Below are 21,185 nucleotides of genomic sequence, written 5' to 3'. Positions count from 1 at the left end.
TCATTTTGACCAAGCAAAGGCTCTAGTAATACGTTCATGGTACAGCATAAATTTCCTCTACTAATATTTGGTGCAGCTGTGGTTTGTCTCTTTTGATATGCTCAAAAGAGCAATTTAAAAATGTGAACAAAGCAGTTAATAGGAGCTTTGCAACACTTGTATTTGAATAGTGCAAATAATGCATCATTGTTTGCAATGTATGGGCAAACTACTGATCACTGGAAGTGAATCGGACCAGACAACAGCTCTTGAATTCAGGATAAAGCAATATCTGATTTTATTTCAGAAGACCAGCGTTGCCCTCTTAAACTGGGTTTGCCAAACTATAGGCAAAGCATTGTCTTCAATCATTGCCTGCTGTTTTCAAGACACTTTTCTGGCAGTTGTTGCTAATTGCTGGAGGTAGGGCAGGGGGAAGAGGAGGGAGGAAGAGGGAAGGAATTATTTCATTAGTAAAAGAGTTTGGATTTTATTAAGCTGTAAGGAGAGTTGGCCTATCTTCAAATCTTTTCCAGATATACAATAGAATAGTTGCTACTGCTGGCACGTCTAACCACTCTTTTATAGGGCTATAGCTGTTCCTTGGCCTGCAGTTTCTAGTTAGCAAAGCTGAATTATTTAGCAAGGCTAAAAGAGCAGGCAGTCTGCCAGCTTTCTGTCAGACCCACAAATTACAGTGGGTGGTGTAATGCTTGGGAAATAATACCCTGGTTGCAGAGAACAGCTCGTATATGTGTGCTTTTTAGAGGTGGGGTAGCAAGATTAGGAGGGAATGAAGGGATAGTTGTGAAACTTCTGTGTAGAAGAGTGAATAAACCTTGCAGGAGAAACTGGTGTAAATCTGTACATACTGCTGTGTTTTATGCTGCTTATCAAATATTAAATAACTTCTAACTCTCTGAAAGTACAACTCATTCTTGTGCTTTTATCTGAAGGCTTACATGGAGCTAAACAGCATTCTCCTTAGTCACAGGGAACTGTATGTATACAGCTGAACACTTGGTATTTGGAGCTTAACTAAATGGCTCGAGCAATGTATTCATCCTACATCCAGGCTTACTATTTCTAGGATTTCATGTCTACTCCAGAGGTGGAACACAGGAAGCCTAGAGACTTGTACCCATTCTGCAGCTCTGAGCTGCTTGTTAGAATTCAGTCTTAAGGTTGTAGATACACTTAATAGCGCTCATAGCATTTCATGCTGCAGCTGGGATAATACTGGGAGTACAGAAAGCCATGAAACAGCAAGTCTAGCTTACCAGATCTTGGTAGTAGGGAAGCAGTATATGATAGGAGGGGAGAAAACTTGGCTGTCTGGAGAAAAAGGAAAAGACATCTCTATATGGTTACTAGGCAAAGATGCAAGCAGATTTCACCTAAATCTGAACTCCATTTTACTTCAGGTTTGTAGGAATCCTGCACCAAGACAAGCTGTGCCCTTAACAGGGTGTAGACCATGAATTTGTGGGTGGGAGGAATTGCTAGGCAGTTAGCTTCTAAACAGCATCAGCAGTTGGGGAGGGAGGGAGAAGGTCTTGGCTTAATGCTATTTACTCAACTCTATCTACTTCCCTTGGGGTGTTGCTGCAGCTACCCATTTGTATGTTTGATTGAAAATAATCATGGAAGCTATTCACAGGCTTGTATGAAACATTCATGATTTCACTTGGGACCTGAACCAGCCAAAAATGTAAAGTAAGCAAACAGTGACTATAGCAAAAATATGGACTGTGGTAGGAGAGAATAAAAGCAGCACACATCTTCGGCTGAAACTTGCCATGACTATGTGGCATTCCAGCCAAAGTACACAGGAGCATTAATCTCTCTGTTTTCTGAGTTGTACAGCTTAAAACCTTGGTATTTCAAATGCTATAATAATAAAAGTCTCTGCAGGGCTGGATTTGGCATGCTCACTCCATACTATGGAATGAGATATCTGGTCTTTAGTGCTGGGTCATTCATTCAGCTGTCATGCCTGAGCTTGGGAGGGTGGGAACAGATTGGGGCCTGAATTTTTGCCAAGTGATTCAAATGGTCTTCTATAGACCAAAAGGAGAGAGAGCTTTTCCCTTTGCTGCTTTGAACTAAAAAGACTTAATGCTCTAGAAGCTGGGGGTTAACAGGGCTGTTGGAGTCTGTCCACTGTCTGCCTAAACACGTTGAAGAATAAAGAAAATGTAGTTCCTGAATAGTAAAGCATCTACGCACAATGGTTGAAAGCCTAATCTGCTACATCACTTTTCTTGTTAGGGTCCAATGAAGATTTCAGTAACCTATGGTGGTGATCCTGTCCCCAAGAGCCCTTTCACTGTGGGTGTTGCTGCACCACTAGACATGAGCAAAATTAAAGTTAATGGACTTGAAAACAGTAAGTACACCTGCAGTGTTGAATTGTACACAACCTAGTCTGGCCTTCTTAAATCATACAAATCTTCCTATCACTGAACAAAGCTATTCTCTTTGAAAGCTTGCTTCAATCAAAACTTAGGAACCATGTGGGTTTGTAATGCTAGATATGTGCAGGACTGCCTTGTAAAATTACTGCTACAGTCTAAAATGAAAGGTGCCAAGTACTTCTGCATAAACGGCTTTGCCTAAATAGCTCCTGGCTCTAGCTAGGAGATGCTTTGCTTCATGTAGGCCTAGTTTTTAAATCTATTCTGTTTCCAAGTTTTAAAGCCAAATCTAATTTGAAGTTTGATCTAGTAGTGGTAATAGTAGCGGTAGTGGCAAGTAAGGTCCATAAAATTGTAGATATCTACTTCTAGATGCTTGGTAACACTTCATAGTGTTGACTTTTTTTTTTTTTAAACTGCGCCAAACTTTTGTCTTAATTGTTTAAGTTGCAAGAAGGGTACCTGGAGATAAACCTCAGACCTTAGACTTTAATTCTCCCTCGTTCAGAGAGAATTGGACTTGGCTGCTTGCTGAATCATTTTGCACTTGTAGTGAAAGACTATTTAAAAAAAAGAAAAAAAAAAAAAAAGAGCCCAGTGTCCAAAAGATCCAAGGCATGAATTAACTAGACTTCTTTTGTAGACTTTAAACCTCAGTGGCCTTTCTCTAGGATCAGTCTTCAATCTCTGTTGGTACAGCAGTAGGTACTACTATTTTGCAAGCACTGCTTTCTGATAGTTAGAAGCTCTGGTAAACTATTATCTGAGAGAAGCCTAATTATAAGTAATCTGGTCTCAACTAATCTTTTTTCCAAAGGGTTTAGGAGCCCATCTGCTGTTTTAGTTTCTTAACTCTGATAGGTTGTTTTTTTTTTTTTTTTCTTCAGTCGGAGATAAATCAAACAAACAGCTAAATACCCCTGGAATCAGACTACTAGAACAAACAATTCAGTCGTATCAACAAGCGCATTGCTTTTCAACCTAACATTGCAAACTTGGGTTTAGATAGATATGCCTTGTTACAAAGGGGCTGTGTTCTTTTTGAAGTGGCTGAGGATCTTACTTCAGCTGGAGTCTTTCTAAAAGCCTCTTGAAGACTGGCAGAATTCTCTTTTGCGCTGGCAATAATATGGAGCCAAGTAATTTGGGTCAGGCTTACCATTTTGCTCCAAATAGCAGTCTTGCAGTAATTTTGCCTTAATTGGTAAAGTGAGAGAACCCAAATTCCATGTTGAATCTTGGAACACTCCTCAGTAAGCATCTTTAGTTCAGATGTGTTCAGGATACGTTTTTCCTTTGCTCTTCTGCTTTTAGAAAATCTTTTTGAAATAGGAACATGTTGGCTGAAGAAATATTTGTCTTTCAGTTCTCTGTGTAAGAGAGGTATTTCTAGAGTTTGAAATGACCAGGACGTAGGCTGTTTTTAAACCCATGTAATCCTGCATTATTAATATGGGTTTTCTCCCTCTTTAAGGGGTAGAGGTAGGGAAGGATCAAGAATTCATAATCGATACAAAAGGAGCTGGTGGACAGGGTAAACTGGATGTTAATATTGCCAGTCCTGTGAGGAAATCTGTGCCATGTTTAGTGGAGCCAGTTCTAGGCAAAGAGTGCAGCACTGCAAAGTATATCCCCAGAGAAGAAGGACTTTACAAGGTGGATGTGAGTTACGATGGCCATCCGGTTCCAGGAAGTCCCTTCACAGTGGAAGCTGCTCTGCCTCCAGATCCTACCAAGGTAAATGAATAGCCATTGCTTTTAGCATTTTACGGATTGGTTTTTCCCCATCTAACTTATAAACAACTAATCCTTCTCGGAGACTTCTAGGTCTCATTTGACCACCGCAGCTTGTGCTTGTGGAGAATGTGATAGGTGGGTCTTCAACAAGAGTTTTAAAACCAAGTTGCTATGTGAGAACATGAGTCTGTAAAAGCTTGGTCCTATTTAAATATTTGAAAGATGATTTGCCCTGTTAGCCAAAAGTTGAGTAAGGCAGTATCCAGCAATGTTTCTCCCAATATAATACTGATTAGACCAGGTAAGTCAAACTTAACTGGCCCCACAGGTTGGATAAAGGGCAATGGGCCTGGTCTGTAGGCTGGATTGGGATCCTTGATCAGCCCCACGCTCCGGATCCAGCATGTGGGTCTTCTCCATTATAGGTGTGACATGTGATGCCCATGCCAGCCTGGCCCTGCATGCAAATACAGCATCTGCACCTCTGGCACGGACATAACATGCAGCATGCAGTACAGGCCTCTGACGGGCTCTGTTGCATGCAGGGCTGGGACCAGCACATGCTGCACATGGCAGGTAGTATTGTGGGCTGGAAGATGGTGCTGGCCTGGATCTGGCCCACAGACTCTTTACATTTGATACCTCTGGGTTAGACTACTGAATTTTATTCAAGTCATGCCATGGTACTTCTGCAAAAATGTCTCCCCTTCACCTTGCTGCTTCTGTTTGGCTGTACAAATGCCAGTCTCACTTAGGCTTGACAAGGAAAATGCCTGCTCTTCCATACCTTATGGAAACAGAATGCATAGAAAATTTTCCATTTTAATATAATTTGGACACCTGCTCCCATGAAAGGGAAGCAGAGAACTTTATTTGTTGCTAATCAAGTCATAAATAACAGATTTACCAGATTGAAGTAATGTGTTGTGCTGCTGCCAGAGCAGAATTGCTACAGAAATGCAATGACACATTGCTGAATATTTTATCCTAGGTAAAAGCTCATGGTCCAGGACTTCGAGGAGGCCTTGTTGGAAAACCAGCTGAATTCACTATAGATACTAAAGGTGCAGGAACTGGAGGTCTGGGTTTGACAGTAGAAGGCCCCTGTGAAGCTAAAATTGAATGCTCGGACAATGGGGATGGAACATGCTCAGTCTCCTATCTTCCAACTAAACCTGGAGAGTATTTTGTAAACATTCTCTTTGAAGAAGTGCACATCCCTGGTTCTCCATTTAAAGCAGACATCGAGATGCCCTTTGATGTCTCCAAAGTAATTGCTACGGGCCCAGGTCTTCAACATGGGAAAGTGGGCGAACCAGGACTACTGAATGTTGACTGCACAGAAGCTGGGCCTGGGGACTTGGGTGTGGAAGCAGTGTCAGATTCTGGATCTAGAGCAGATGTCCAAGTTCAGGACAATAAGGATGGAACTTACACCGTCACATATGTGCCACTGACTGCTGGATTGTACACGATAAAGATGAAATATGGAGGAGAACAAGTGCCAAAGTTCCCTGCCCATGTCAGAGTTGACCCAGCTGTGGACACGAGCAAAGTCAAAGTGTTCGGACCAGGAGTTGAAGGGAAAGGTAGGTAGGAAGCTTTGAAACATGATGATCTGGGTGCACCTATATTTGTTACTGTGAGGTGAAAGGGAGTGGGGAAATACCACAGGAGTTTGTGGTAAATAATACCCTAAGTTGTGGGACTTTCTGGTTCTATGCAGAATAGTTAGACCAATAACATGAAAGCAGATGTACCCCTCCCTGTGGTATTGCAGCTCTTGACTCAGACTCTGCGTGGGAACTTAATTTTGTATCTTTTAGAGTTAAGCATGGCTTTTTTTAATCTTATTCCGCAGATGTCTTCAGAGAAGCTACCACAGATTTCACAGTAGATGCCACACCCCTAACAAAGACTGGAGGAGACCATGTCAAAGCACAAATTACAAATCCTTCTGGAGCGCCTACAGACTGCCTGGTCAAAGACAATGCTGATGGAACCTATGCAGTAGCATTTACGCCCTTTGAGAAAGGTAGCTTATTTCTAATTGCACTAAGGGAGAGTAGATGTCAGTCTGAAAATAGCTGCTTTTTTATTTATTTATTTTAATGGATTTGTCAAACTGCCAGCAAATTCAAGTTGTTCATGTTTATAAAATCCATTTAGCTCTGCCACCAGATTTTACTTTTGCAGGGAGTCAGTGGAATGGAGTTACATGTACTGTAACTCATCCATTCAAGTGTATAATCGTAGAAGAACATGCTATTAAGAAACATAAAATGTAAAGCACAATACACAGAGGTAATGCTAAACAGTCAGTTTCTGATGTTGAAGGAAGAGTGATGCCTCTTCCTTATTAACTTAGAACAACAAGTCTTGAATGAACAGGTTCTCAAAGGCTGTCGTTGAGCACTTAAACCACTGGGTTTTTATTTTCCTCTGACAGGCCCACACAGAGTTGAAGTGACTTACGATGATGTACCTGTTCCAAACAGTCCGTTTAAAGTGGATGTGACTGAAGGCTGCCATCCTTCACGTGTGCAGGCCGAAGGACCTGGACTCCAAGAGGCTTTCACAAATAAGCCAAATGCATTTACTGTTGTCACCAGGTAAACATTGCTGGTTGTGTAGAGGGAGTGGTAGCCGGCAAGCAGTGCCATGCCTCTTTGATGCAACACTGTATCCTGTATTACTACTACAAATTCTGAACTTCAGATTACTTTTGATCTGTCCATGGAGGTACTGTCCATGTGAGGCCAGCCCATTAAGTGCACTTGTTAGCTCCTAGAACTACTATGAATAGAAGTCCTCAGTGAGACAAGGCAGAAATGAAATTATGCTGACCCTAGAACCTTCCATGCCAAATCATGCACAACAACTTCTATATCTTAACAGGGCTTTTTAACTCATGAGTTTAAATGCAAAACATCTAGGGTAAAATGCAGTCAACCTGTAGTTACTTGATGCAATGACTACTAGATATGCTGGATATAGTAATTTTGCAGATATGAAAGAATAAAAATGTTGTTTTTGCAGAGGGGCAGGGATTGGTGGACTTGGAATAACTGTTGAAGGTCCTTCAGAATCAAAAATAAGCTGCAAAGATAACAAAGATGGTAGTTGCAGTGCTGAATATATCCCTTATGCTCCAGGAGATTATGACGTGAATATCACATATGGAGGAGAACACATACCTGGTAAGAGCTCTTCAGATCTGTAGGTACCCTTAACCCAACAGTGAGCTAAATGGAAAGGTCTGCCTAGACATGATGGTACAACTGGCCTTCATATTTGAAACACTGGAGTCAAGTCTTGGCTCTGAAACTTCATGGCATGCAGTGGTTTGAGCCAAGATTTATAGATATGCTTTAAGAAAAAGCTCTTTGCTGATCTTGCATGTCTTACTGGTAGATGCCAGTTCTGCTGCTGGGTTGGCTGTTTTGTTCTATTGCTTCTGTTTGGAGCACTGAGCAGGCTTTTGAAATTTGTGCTTCCCTTGGGATTTTTAGTAATCTACTTAGAAATATGCCCTGTTTTTAAAGATCACTTGCAAAATTAATTGAAGCCAGACCACTCTGTTTTTAGCTACTATTGTGAGCTAGCATAAAGGTATGGACAGGTGCCCAAAGCAATAAAATAAGAAAGCACTTTGTGTACCCGTGCTACATGTACTTCTGATCATTTGAAAGAATGGCTCTTCAGTCTTGGTATCATGGTGTCCCAAATCTGAACTTAATGTGACTTCACCCTCCCGTCTGGTTAGCCCTTTTAGAATGGAATTATTGGGTCAGCATGTAGACTATCGCAGTGTGGGACCTCTCAGTCTAGAAGTGCTCTCTGTTTCGTTCTGGCAATCAATGTTGAAACAAGCAGTAGCTTGCTAACACTCGACAGGGTGAGGCTAAGCAATCAGCCTCTCAAGTGAGCAAATTACTACAAATCCATCTTAAAAAAAGTTAATTGATGTGAAGGCGATGCTCTACTTTGGGATTCTGTCCCTGCAAAAAGCAGACACGCTTTCCATTTGAAGTGCCCAAACAAGCACTTGCCTGCTTGTTTTACCTGGAAGGAGCACTAGATCTCAAGTGGAAATGCTGCAGTAGGAAATGACCACAACTTTCCAAGTGCCATTTGGCTGCATCAGTTCATGCTTGAACTCATGGTGGCTTTTGCATAATGTCAAAAATTTAAACACAAAAGGCAGATAAATTGTTAACTTAATTTCTACTGAAATATTTCTGGACAATTAACCTTGACCCGTTGTGTATTGAAGAATAATGCACATTCTTACTTGGAACATCAGGTGGAACAGACTCCACCCTGCCAATCCCACTAATTTGTAACCTGGAAAATTCCAAGGGATGGATGTCTGCAGGCCTCTTCATACTCCTGGCTTGTCTTACGTCTGCTCTCCATTCTTGAATGTGAAAAGCAAATGATTTGCAGCTGGGCACTCTACAAGAGCAGGGCAGAGTCGGGTCACCAGAAAAATAAGTTCATCAGTGAAACCTCAGTTGTGGCCAGCACTCTGGGTCCAGAAAACTGTGGCACGTAGCCCAGGTATTTCCAATGGTAGGCTTCAGGCACTTCAGATGTTTCTCTGGTTCTTTCTCCTCATCTCTTTAAGCTGAAGGCTTTACTTTCTGCAGTGAAGTCTCTTCTTTGCTATAGCCCTCTATATTGGTGAGGTGCTTCTTGGAGCCACACTTCCGATACTTGCTTCTGAATGCTGTAATCTTGCTAACAAATGGTCACTCTCAAACAAACATGAAATGTCAAGGCTAAGGCCAATTGGCAGTCTAACTCCTGCTGTCTGACTACTTCAGGTGATGTGTTTGTACAGAGGTGGACACACAATGGCCTACAAACTTGAGCTGTTTATGGGCAGAATAGTTTACAAGAACTTTGTGAACAATTGTGCTAGCAAATGTTAACTGAGCCAAGTCCATGACAATTAAGTTACAGCAAGTTGGGCTTTAGCCTGTGGCAGAGAAACCATACCTGAATAGTAGAATTAGTAGGGTTGGCCTGCTTGATAAGTGGTGTGCCTCAGTCCAGAGATATTAATGTCACCAAAAAACCCCTTACTTCCCATACTGTAGCCAGTGATGGTCCAAGAAACATCACTCCAGTCCTGCAGTAGCCACTGGCCATTGAAACTCAGCACTGCTTCAAGTACTTGATGCAGATGACTGCTGTGAAATCAAGTTATATCATTTATTTGGTCCATCCCAAACTAGACCTCTTTAAACCATTTCTGAAGTGTAGGGCAGTGCTAGTGTGTGCGTCTTCCATGACACTGACACAGGCATAAACAAGGCATAGACACAGTATAGATCTGAACAGTGGTAGCTCTAGAATCTGATGCAGTTTACCCTGGGAAATACCAAGGTTCAAGTTACAGGTGTAGGTTTTTGTCTGCTTCTATCTTGGGTTAACTTTTTTTCTTTTGCTCAGTATGAACAGGATATAAGTTAGCTTGTTTCAGAAGCTGCCCCTGGAGTTGATCGTTTTTGCTCCAGACCCCAGTGTAACATGCATCAGTTCAACTTATACTGATGATTTGCCCTGATGGTACTATGTGGCGAGGCCCTAGATTTTAATACACTTCATAGGAAAACAGATGCATTTATCCTTTAATATTGAAAGAGAACATGCAGAAGACTATAAAAACAGGGGGATATGGTGAACATCTACTTCATAAACAGATGAAGCTGCCAATGGCCGAAAAATATGTCCATTAGTACTTTTGCATCGTTTAACTTGTATTGTATTCTCTTGGTAGGAAGCCCCTTCAAGGTTCCTGTGAAAGATGTCATTGATCCCTGCAAGGTAAAGGTTGTGGGACCAGGCTTAGGAACAGGTGTGAGAGCCAAAACGCCGCAGTCCTTTACTGTAGATGCAAGTAAGGCTGGAATAGCACCTCTTGAGGTTGTCGTGGCTGGACTTAGAGGTAAGGACCTACCCATTCTGAAATATTCCAATAACTTGACTATTTTGAAGGTAACTATCCCCTTCTTTATTAGTGGAGGCTATTTATGATGATCAAATAGGCTGTACCCTTGGATTCTACTCCTATGGCAAAGCCAGCCCCATTGATAACTTTGTTCTCTTGAAAAGAGCTGGGTACCCAGTGCAGTACTTGTCACTCTTGGTATCTTCATCTAAAGTTATGGAGGAAGGAGAGAGGTTACAATGGGCTTAAAGTTTTCTGAGAAGTATACATCTCAGTAGGTAAGCATTAAGGGTTGTTTCTAAGATGCAGTGAAGCAAGGTGTCTGGCTTTGTTTTCTGAAAGATGTGATGGACATTACTCAGGCTGGAGAACCTGATGAGAACCAAAAATTACTGGATAAAAAGCAAATTGCCTTTTTCTGCTTAGAAGTTGGAAATCCTGTTCTGCAGAAGTTCTTGTATAGCTTTACTAGTAGGCAGTTGCAAGTCATGCCCATATTCTAAACTTATTGATATGATAGTTTCAGCAATTTTTCTGTGCTTTTTAATAGCACTCCTCTTGTTGTTTCTCTGTACAGGAATTATGGTGCAAGGCCAAGCTAATAAACTAAGTGCTATAAGAATTCGTAGCCAGGAGAGGTTAGCCTGTTGATCAGCTCAGAAGAACTTGAATAGATGAAATGGTCTAGCCTAATCCTTTCTTGTGAGGAGAGGGGGGAAAAAAGCACTAAAATCCTTGAAATAGGGATTGAAAAAGTTTGATTTCTGTTGCTATCTTAACTAGAGCATACTTCTTAGAGAATAACTTGTTCCTTTTAAACTTCTGTTTTAATGGGAGTTAAAAAAAAATGATTATGAAAACACCATTTTGAAATAGTCTTCAGGCACAGCTGACTAATGTCTTTATGCTTACCTAGATCAGTCATGATGGTGATCCACCATTTACTGAATGCCTATGTTTAATTGCCATTTTCTGCATGATACATTTTTTAAGCTATTGATATCTGTACAGCAGATGAACTTAAGTGACTTAGTAAGGAGACTTGGCATCTATACCAATGCCCTGCAAGAAGAAAACCAAATATGTGGCCCTAACAGTGCTTTCTATCTATAGATGTGTAAGTAATTCAAAGGCAATCAAGTAACATTTATCACTGGATGGGGGGAAAATTGAGGCATAGAGGAAGCAGCTTTTCTTGAGGGAGTTGTAGTAGACTAGTGGTAACAAAACTAGACTTCCTGACTAACAGGCCAGTACTAGGCCATGTGGGGTATGTTTTATGCTCTTTTGTCCACGAGGAAATGCAGGCGAGCACTCAAGGGGAAGTGGCGAGATCCAACAAAGTTTTCTTTTAAAGAATAAGTGGTGTCTCTGCAATGAAGTAACTGGACCAGTGCTCATCACCAAGACAAGAGTTGGCTTTCGTTTCATGAAAAGGTCCCACTTGAGGGCTTGGCTTAACTAGAAAAATTTAAGTTATGCAAACACGTTTGGACTTTAAGCAATGGTGTATAATGTGTGACATACAGCTGCCAATGTTTTAGAACTAAAACCAGTGTCTCGTTTTCTGTCAGAAGTGTTGGTCTGTGCCTGTGTAAAACATGAGTGCCCTTTAAGTAATGGTTCTTTAATTCTAGCTGATGAGACGGATTCCCAGTCATGGCGCTCTCCATTGAAAGCGATTTCAGAGTTCTTTAAGGGTGACCCAAAGGGTGAATCTAACGAGACAGGTTTGAATTTTCACTAACTGCTGATAACAATTGCTGCACATAACAAATCCATGTGGAAAGAGCCAAGAATCAACTGTATAAGGCTGCTTTGATTTATAAGCTTTGCATAGCAACTGCATAAACTTCCTTTTATAACTGCTGCATTGCCAGTTTTGCTTGGCTTTTAAAGCCAAAGTTACTACACTTGTTAATATATGGCTTACGTTGAAATGTTGTCTGGATCTACTTTCTCGCTGCATGCCAAATCTAGCTCAAAACTTGCTGTGGAATAGCTTCTTATAAAATCAGGTAATTGGTGCCATTTTTCTTAGGATGCTTTTAACTTTATAATTGTAGTCTTCTGTTAACCTGTTGTCTTTCGGATTGAGTTGGTGGAAGAGTCTCTGCCTATCTGCAGATATTAATTTGTATACAATGAGCTGCAAAAAGGGGTCATGAGACTAAAATCACTAAATGCTATATACTAACCAGCTTTAGAGCCCAACTCTGGTGCATTCCAGTAACTGTCTGCAGTCTCATAAATGACAGTTCAGGGAACTATAACCTTTCCCTCTTTTTGTAAAGTTCTTCAGATGCACTTGAGTAATTGCCTTTAACCTGAACTATTTTGAAGGGCACGCTTTCTCTTGCAGTGTTCTGTTGGCTTAATTGTACAGCTGGTGCCATTTAATCATCAAAAAGTCTAACGGGTTGCTAGTGATGGATGCTAGGCATATCTCAAATTGGCGGCTCCTGAATATAAAACTGACTTCTGATACATGCCCACTGCTCATTGGCAGAGGCTTGGATCAAAGATGTCACTTACCATAGAGCTTTAAATCAGCAGATCTCCTTAAAGCTTGAAGCAACAAGACTGCTAATGCAATTCTGCAGTGCCAAAACCGGGATTTGACTAGAGTTGTTCACAAAGAGGCCTGTTTTTCTATTTTAGGAGTGGTGGAGCCTGTTAATGTAGTTGACAATGGAGATGGCACTCACACGGTAACATATACACCTATGCAAGAGGGCCCATACACAGTCTCAGTTAAATATGCTGGTGAAGAGATTCCCCGCAGGTAAGTCAATGAAAGTCTGAATTTTGCCAAAATACCTCCTGCTTAAATAAAACATTCAGGACATCAGGGCTTGGGTGAATTGTCTTGAAATTCTTAGATTCTCTGCTTGACTGACTGAGAGCAGGTTCTGGATATGTGTGTGGGGTGTGCCAGTATATCAAGGCATTTTTAAATTGAGTAAATGCCATGTGCTTCCAGGACTATAATGCAGCAAGTGTGTGTAAGTTAGCCTCTGGTTTGTTTAATCTTGTTCTGCTGGAATTCAGTCTGTATGCACTTGTTTGAGTCTGGCATCTCCATTAAATGTCTGTCTTCCTTTAAACTAAACTAGTCTTCTCCAATATCCTTCTGGTGGAAAGGGTGGGAGTGGAGGATTCTGGGGTGTGCGAATGCCATTCAGGAAAGCTTCTTGGGGCTAATAGACGCTAAGCACAGCACCCAAACAAAAAGTGCTTTTGTTAGAGGCATTAGGTTTGCTTACTATAGGATACCACATATGTAATCAGTGTTCAGTTTTCATGGATTGGTGAAAATCACTTTTTTTCTTTAAGTCCTTTCAAGGTAAAGGTGCTTCCTACATATGATGCCAGTAAGGTGACTGCAAGTGGGCCAGGTCTCAGTTCGTATGGCATACCAGCCAGCCTACCAGCAGAGTTTGCTGTTGATGCTAAAGATGCAGGGGAAGGGCTTCTCTCTGTGCAGATAACTGTAAGTAATGGTCCTCGTGCTCGTTGGTCAGTAGTGGCTGTTCTTGATGGGTGTGGGGTGGCTGACACAGCCTGTCTTGGCTCTGAAGGGCCATGGCCTGAAATATCTGGTGTTAAAATGGTTGTGCACTGACTAAAACTGAAGCTTTGGTTCAGACAGTCTTGCCTGAGAGTTTAGCGTCCAGTGACAGACCACAAAACTGCCTTCAGAGTGAAACTCCTTACTGTGAACCTGATCTCACCTGGGTCCCAAATCAGTCTTGTGGCTGCAGTGATTCTCTTAAGGCTGCTGTACCTAGTGTGATACTGTGTCACAAAGCAGCTCCATTGTGCACTATATCTCTGACTAGCACCAATGCCTGTCAGAACCTCCTACTTTGCAGTAGCTAAAGAAAGTTTCAGAAAAACCCAAAGGCCATGTTGGCAGCATATCTGCTATCTTGCAGGGGGTAGTTGGGCACTGTGTTCTATTCCTTGTAATTCAAAGTCCTAAGACTTGATAATAGGGCCAAGCCTCTATTCATTTGACCAGTAGGGTCTCGGTGTTTGGAGGTTGGTGATAAAGCACAGGCATGTTTGATTTGAATTTTATACCAGAAGTTGCAATTTAGCCATGAAATATGCTTCATAATTGGTTAGGCTGGAAACTTAATCCAAAGCTGCTTTGTTAGAAACAGTGCTTGTGTAGAGTTGATGCTTGCTTTTTTAGAGGAGCTTTTTCTAGTGAAGCTGAGGCATGCGCTACTCCCACAAAGTCCATGCAGATCCTTAATTGTTGTAAACACTTCTATTATTCCTTGTAGTAACATTTGAATGTCCATTGTAGTGACAGTCAAAGGTTAATGGGGACTCCATATAACATGCTGAACTCATAAAATGGTACAAGACACTGCTACCAGGGAAGCTTAAGAGTAGGCCAATAATGCTTTTGCCTGTCTCTAATCTTTCAGGAAGCAGCTGGCTGCAAAGCTTTTATTAATGCTCGTTATATTCTCCTGGAAGCCTTGTTCTGACTTCAGCCCTTGAAGTCGGGTTACATTAGCCATTGTCATATGGCTAGATACTGGAAATGAGTAGTACTTCCTAAAATCTGTGTCTGAATAATGAGCAATTAATTGTAAGATGATTGCAGAAGTCTCTTATCTACAGTCTGCATACAAACAAATTGTGTTTAGATGCAGGACAACTTTTAGTTGTCATGCCTTGGCAGATTTACAAAGGTCTCTTAAAAAATCGCACTAGGAACAGGCTCTTTTTAAGTTTTTAAACTGCTTTTAAGAGACCTTTGGGGCACGCTTCAAGGTATGGTTCTGACAGGATTTATTGTTCTGCTAAAATAGATGCATCGTTTAGGTCTGTGAAATGTGTGGTCTGAAGACTTGGATTTTCTTTCTTAGTCAGTACTTCACTTGTGCCCCCCCAGGATCAAGAAGGCAAACCGAAGAGAGTTGATGTTCATGATAACAAAGATGGCACTTACACAGTAACTTATGTCCCAGACAAGACGGGCCGCTATACAATTGGTGTTAAATATGGTGGAGATGAGATCCCATCTTCTCCTTACCGAATCCGTGCATCGCCAGCTGGGGATGCCAGCAAGTGTTCAGCAACAGGTAGGATTCAGGTCTTGTCTGTCCAAATGACTTGGTGTGAACTTAACTACTGGAATAGCATTTTCATTTCTTCGGTCAGCACACCAAAAAATATTACAGAGAAGCTCGTGGGCTGGGGGTGGAGTTTGCCAAGGAAATAAAAATCTGAAGGAAATAAGCATGGAATCTAAGTAGCTGTTTTCTGTAGCAGGCACCAAGAACTTATGTAATTTGTGTCCCAAAGTGGTTTTTTTAAAGCCATTTTCAACAGGATTGGTCATCCCCAAAGCCATGTTTGTGGGGAGAAGGCTTGCTGCTTTCACCTTGGCAAGAAAATGTCCTTGAGCAAAACCCTTTAGCGGCCTGTTAGATGTCTTTGGGCTGCATCTGTAGCATGAGCTTGACATGGAGTTTTGCTGAGAACTTGTGGATGGGGGCTGTGATTGAAGTAGTTGTTATGAGTTTAAGTTGACAACACTTATATTAACAAGCAAAGGACTTTGCGCTAGGCACTGTACAGAGACGAAGCTCTCTGTTTGAAGTTGCCGTCCGTAAGGCTTGAATCTAAAGATCTGAAGCTTCTAAACTGCCGGGTGTAGAATCCCGCCTGTACGAGCCCCGGGGCAGGAGGCGCTGCTTCCCGCCGGGGCAGGTAAGGTCCAGATTCTGGGCTTTCCCTTTGGGTCTTTCTTGGTAAGTAAAGGGAACTGCCTTTCATTTGTGAATTTAAAAGGTAAAGAGGCACAGTGCTGTGAAGAGTCTCCTAGCAAGATTGACTTGAGTGTTAGTAAAACCTTTCCAGCTCAGACTAGTGCAAGCTGGCATCCAGAATCTGGGGAGGGAGGTTTTTACGAGCTCTGACACTTGCAAGCTTTTAAAATAGCCGAGTTGGGTTTTTGTCACGGCTGAAGCAGATGTACAGCAGGTATCATGTTCAGAATTGAGGTAAAAGCATGAGTTTCTTGAGCCACGCTGCTGCTTGATTTTGGTGATTTACGCAGCATGGCTGAGAACAGCAGTGAAGTTGTATCAACAGGTTTTTTCAGATGTTGGCTTAAATGTAGCATTTCTTTTTGAAATACTTCTGACTTCAAAGATGAAAATGTAGGATCTTTCTGGATAAGCCTTAATGTGGTCTCCAGAGAAGAAATGCTGAAATATATTACATGAAACTAACCAAAAGCTAACTGTTTTGAATAGGCTGAAGTCGGCAACAAATGTCAGCCTTTTGTGCTTTAAAAGCGGGTATCCTAAATGTACTGCAAATCTGAGATGTGAGATTTGTATCGTGCCCTGGTTCACAAACCATAACCTCCTTTTAAAACCTGAATTTGACAGGAGCATGGTGGTGGTGGACTCCTTAAGTATGCCAGAAAGGACCTCAGAATATAATGACTTCAAATGTGGGTACTTGGTAGAGCAGTAAAGACCCTCCACAATTAACCTAGAAGGTAACATGGTCATCTGTTGTGAATGTGTCCCAGTTCTTATTTACAGTCTAAGGTAGTCTAGGGTAGCATTTTTATTTTATTTCATTGAGCCATCATGAAGCCCAAGGCTTAAGCAATAAAAGGCAAAGTGCTACTTGGCTCGGTGTGGAGTGTTCTCTAAGGTTTTATTAAGAGCTTTAGGTTATATGGTAAAAGCAAATTTGGTGGCTTTTCCACCAAAGTTTATTCCAATGTTTCCTTGCCCTGTCTACTTTACTGAGCTGTAGAAGACTAGGCTTTAAAGTTGGACTTTGTATCAGAGATGGTTTTTTGGAATACACGAGTGGTGTAAAAAAGTAAAGCATGCTTCCTGGAACTATAGCTTTTTATAAAGAGCACTGCAGCTCATAACACTACAGAACTGGCCTTGTGACCACATTACCGTGTCACTTTTAGCTAGCACATTTTCATTGTTTAGCACTTGTTTCTCTAATAGAGTATTGACCTCTGTGTTATACCTACTAGAAGAACCTGACTGAGGGAGCAACTCCAAACACTTCCTGTAATCCAAATTGCCTTCCAGGTCCTGGCATTGCATCCACCGTGAAGACTGGTGAGGAAGTTGGTTTTGTAGTAGATGCTAAATCTGCAGGGAAGGGGAAAGTAACTTGCACAGTTTTGACACCTGATGGTACAGAAGCTGAAGCAGATGTTATTGAAAATGAGGATGGGACTTACGATATCTTTTACACTGCTGCTAAGCCAGGAACCTATGTGATTTATGTCCGTTTTGGTGGAGTGGATATTCCTAACAGCCCGTTTACTGTAATGGTAAGAAATTTTTGTAAAGTTACTATCCATGGTTTTGGTACTTTTTTTGCTTTGTATCCATATTACCCATCTGACTTGTCAAGCAAAAACAGTATTTATAATTTTTCTAATTAAGAACAGCTAGTTACCTAATCTGTTGAACATGCTATACTTGCCCAATCATCTTTTTATAAATACTTTGTGCAACTGCCAACTAAAGGTCACTTAGAGGTCTGTTTTTAAAGGGGTCTCCATATGATGCACTAAGATGGAGGCTTTGACATTTCTCCTTCATTCGTAGAAGCCATTGGAGAGAGACCCTCAAAAGCTAAGCCTCATGCTCAGTGTTAACACAACCTCAAAAGATGTTTGTGAAACTAACTGTTTTGTCAGCACACTGAACCTCAAGACAAGGTTAAGTGTAGGATGACTTTGGAAAGGAGAACAAACTTAGTCAAAATACTGGTGGTTTCTCCAAGGCAAAACAGCATGTCTCAGCGTTTCTTCTTAGTGTTATGAAAAACAAGGCTTTAGCCTTGTACTAACAACCTAGGCTGCCTCAAGCATACTTGCTTTTTTCTGTAGTTGCCCTATCATGTAGTGTGCTGAAAGTCGTAGATTTGATTTGATACTAAGGGGTAAAAGTGGCTGGTTGTTATAGATGCAATAAATGGCATTGTCCTGCTAATCTTGATTTCAAGGCTTGATATGCTAGTGCTGTCCTTCAAACCCAGACGCACGTTGGTTATTTATACTAGTTAACTTGGCAGATTGCTGCTAGCATCCCTGAGGACTCTTTCAAGTGAAACATGATTCCTTGCGCAACTGCTCGGCATTCCACAGGAAATGCCTCTCGAGGTCAATGATCCTATTCCCAGGCCGGTCGAACTTGCCACTTCCTAACTTACTAAGCCATTATGTATTTACCATGAGTGTTTTACTTGATTAACTAGTGAAACAGCAATCACTTTGTTTTTATAGGCCCTAGCTCAGTATAAAATCCCAGTGAGCTGCTTCACTTCAGGGATTTGCAGTGGCATGAACTGGCAAAGCAAGAAAAGGCTTAACTCCATCTGAAGTGGAGTGACCTAATGTTGATTTTGTCTGAATTTCTGTGGTGTGCTCAAGCAGGAGAGACTAATGTTCAGGTCATTCTGTTGGCATGTGTGTGGGAAGGGAGACTGCATTGCGGCAAGAACCATATTCTTCCGATTCGTGGACTCGGTAGCTGTCACTTTAGTTGGGGATTGTTTAGTTCCTCTGGGGAATCAAGGGGCTCCTATAGACGTGCAGGGAACTGGCTCTGATGCACTGGAAATCCAGTCTTAATAGAGTCGCCTGGAACATGGAGATAAATGCACTCGAGCAGACACTGGTGTCAAGTAGATCGGCATCCCCATGCTGAAAAATGGTGGCGGGGCACTTTGAGCTTTAGTTCAAAGTGCCCCGCCACCATTTTTTGGCATGTGGGATCCTGACGCATGTGATGCTCGGGTGCTCCTAATTTAACGTGGCTTGCTGATTTAAAGCACGCTCCCCCTCAGCTCCTGGAGCATGTGTAAAAATGCCCAAAACGTCCTGGGAGATGACACCAAAGGACTGACAGGGCCATTCATATATTGTCAAGCATTATGTAGTCTCTAAAAGTGTTAATTCCTTCAGCACTTGGTATCAAATTAACCTCCGTTTGCCACTAACCAGGCTAAAGATGCAGATGAAGTTGCAGCATTGTCACAGGAGCCAGTAAGCGCATGCCCCCCTGGATTTCAACCTTGGGTACACAATTTCTTATTTTTCATCCTACATTCCATTTCAGATGTGACAGCCTGCTTCTTGGAACTGCTTGAATCTGTCTTGGTCTTCTGTGGTCACTTATTCATTGCTTTCCAGTTGATCAACTAGTTTTTGGGCTTTGTGCTTCATTCAAATCTGTTTCCTGTCACTGCTTTAAAGGGATTCCTCCAATTATTGTAACATTCCAAACATGAAGAGGACCAGAGCACTTCTGCCATTTGTGTAATTCAGCCTTGCAGTACACATTGGAAACCTTCCCAGTAGAATGGCAAGCAGTGGCTAGAATCTAAAACTGCAGCGTGAAACTTGTATTTCATCAGTCATGTTTGCTGCTTGACGTTATAATCACTCTGCCGCTCAAATCACCTTCTCTTCTAGGCCCTGAGTAACTAAACCCTTTGAGATGCAGCAATTTTTGGGTCTTGTCCATACTACGTTGTCTTCCATGTTTTCTGCCGTTTTCTGGTGTGCCTTCCATGTTCATGTCTACTTTTTCCATTTGGATCTATGCTAACTTAATTGTTATGGGTGGCTTTACTGGGCAGCTGTTCCAGTTAAGCAAAATCCAACAGTTGATTAATTGCTCTGCCGTAATTATCGCAAACTCTAATTCCATGTCATCTTGATACAAAGATTAAATGTTGATCTGTTTGTTTTTTTAAAAAGAGATTTGTTTTCGTTCTATTACACTAACAAAGCTTGACTTTTCTTTAGGTCACAGAAGAAGCTTACGTTCCTGTTGGTGACATGAATGGCATGGGATTTAAGCCCTTTGATATGGTTATTCCATTTGCTGTAAGGAAAGGAGAAATAACAGGTAAACACTTCATTTCCATTACAGCAAGCTAAGTAGAATCCTGCTTTTCACAGCACACTTCACCGTTTACGGCTACAGAATATATGCTGGGAAAGTCGCTTTGAACATATTAACCTACTTTTTTTTTCTTCTTGACTGATTGTGCACTTGAAACATATGGCTGCATGTGGTGTAAGCTAAAGGGCAACAACACTAAGCGCTTGAGGCATAATTAAATTTTTAAATGGGGGAAAAGGAAGTCTGAGATGATGCCGAGAATTGCTGTACGCTGATATCAGTTGTTCCTCTAGAGGAGAGCTCTTACTGTACCTGGAATACTTGCTTAACTCTCAGACTTTGTCTCTGAGAAAAATCTCCAGCACAGATGATGGCTGACCGTGATCTACCGATGGCCATGTAGCATCTCTTCTGATGCTTCTGAAAGTACCGGGCTTTCTTAACAGACTGCCTACGTCAGTTAACAAGTCGGCTAGACTTCCAGTCTAGCTCTCGGAACACTGCACCTAAGATTGCTGCAAACTATTGCTGTAAAAGGCTTTTTACTGGTTCTCTACACTCCTCGTGGCTGATGCCAAATCCAGTAATGTGCCCACTTGTTCTTCAGCACAGAATGTGTTGCGATTTGTGGCTGTTGATCTAATGAGATTGCTTTAGGATGCTCAAATCTCTCTCCCTTTTCCAAATAGCTGCAGGCAAGCACTTTGCAAAAGCCAATTGAGTAAGATGTGCATTATGTATATCCCTTTAAACTTTCTATGTGCAAAACTGGTTATGCTAGATCATTAGGCTATTCACCATATACATTGCCTCTACATTGCATTTATTTAGCTAAGGTAGAAAATGTTTGATATTCCCACCAGTCTATACCTGAACTGGCAGGCAAGTCGCTTTTAATTGTTTTAAATATTTGTATGTAATATTACCTAGTGCTCCTTTTAATCTGTCTCTTTTGTGGGGAGTGCGTGGGAATCTGTTCTAGCTTCTTTTAGTGCAAATTCCTTCTCTCTCCTAGGGGAAGTGCATATGCCTTCTGGAAAGACTGCTACACCAGAGATTGTGGATAACAAGGATGGCACAGTAACAGTCAGATATGCTCCTACTGAGTTTGGGCTGCATGAAATGCACATAAAATATATGGGAAACCATATTCCAGGTGAG

At 41.6% G+C, this 21,185-nt stretch overlaps 1 protein-coding gene across 4 annotated transcripts in view; it reads left to right on the top strand.

Moving 5' to 3' along the window:
* FLNB (filamin B) overlaps positions 1-21,185 on the top strand; it is a 134,801-nt gene that overhangs the window by 89,413 nt on the left and 24,203 nt on the right. The window contains exons 20-34 of one of the 4 annotated variants that reach the window (XM_006272199.4): positions 2,251-2,368; positions 3,871-4,133; positions 5,125-5,722; positions 5,995-6,168; positions 6,583-6,745; positions 7,173-7,333; positions 9,922-10,089; positions 11,730-11,822; positions 12,754-12,877; positions 13,429-13,585; positions 15,008-15,197; positions 17,190-17,437; positions 19,118-19,192; positions 19,925-20,027; positions 21,040-21,180. In XM_006272199.4, coding sequence (XP_006272261.2) covers positions 2,251-2,368; positions 3,871-4,133; positions 5,125-5,722; positions 5,995-6,168; positions 6,583-6,745; positions 7,173-7,333; positions 9,922-10,089; positions 11,730-11,822; positions 12,754-12,877; positions 13,429-13,585; positions 15,008-15,197; positions 17,190-17,437; positions 19,118-19,192; positions 19,925-20,027; positions 21,040-21,180 — 2,776 coding nt within the window. The remainder of the gene's footprint in view (positions 1-2,250; positions 2,369-3,870; positions 4,134-5,124; positions 5,723-5,994; positions 6,169-6,582; positions 6,746-7,172; positions 7,334-9,921; positions 10,090-11,729; positions 11,823-12,753; positions 12,878-13,428; positions 13,586-15,007; positions 15,198-17,189; positions 17,438-19,117; positions 19,193-19,924; positions 20,028-21,039; positions 21,181-21,185) is intronic. The other 3 variants (XM_006272200.4, XM_014596554.3, XM_006272201.4) reach the window with 3 other exon arrangements.

This window comes from Alligator mississippiensis, chromosome 12 (assembly GCF_030867095.1).
Source record: "Alligator mississippiensis isolate rAllMis1 chromosome 12, rAllMis1, whole genome shotgun sequence".
Classification (NCBI taxonomy): Eukaryota; Metazoa; Chordata; order Crocodylia; family Alligatoridae; genus Alligator; species Alligator mississippiensis.
The sequence above is the reverse complement of the archived record's forward strand: the minus strand, read 5'-3'. Positions and strand labels throughout refer to the sequence as shown.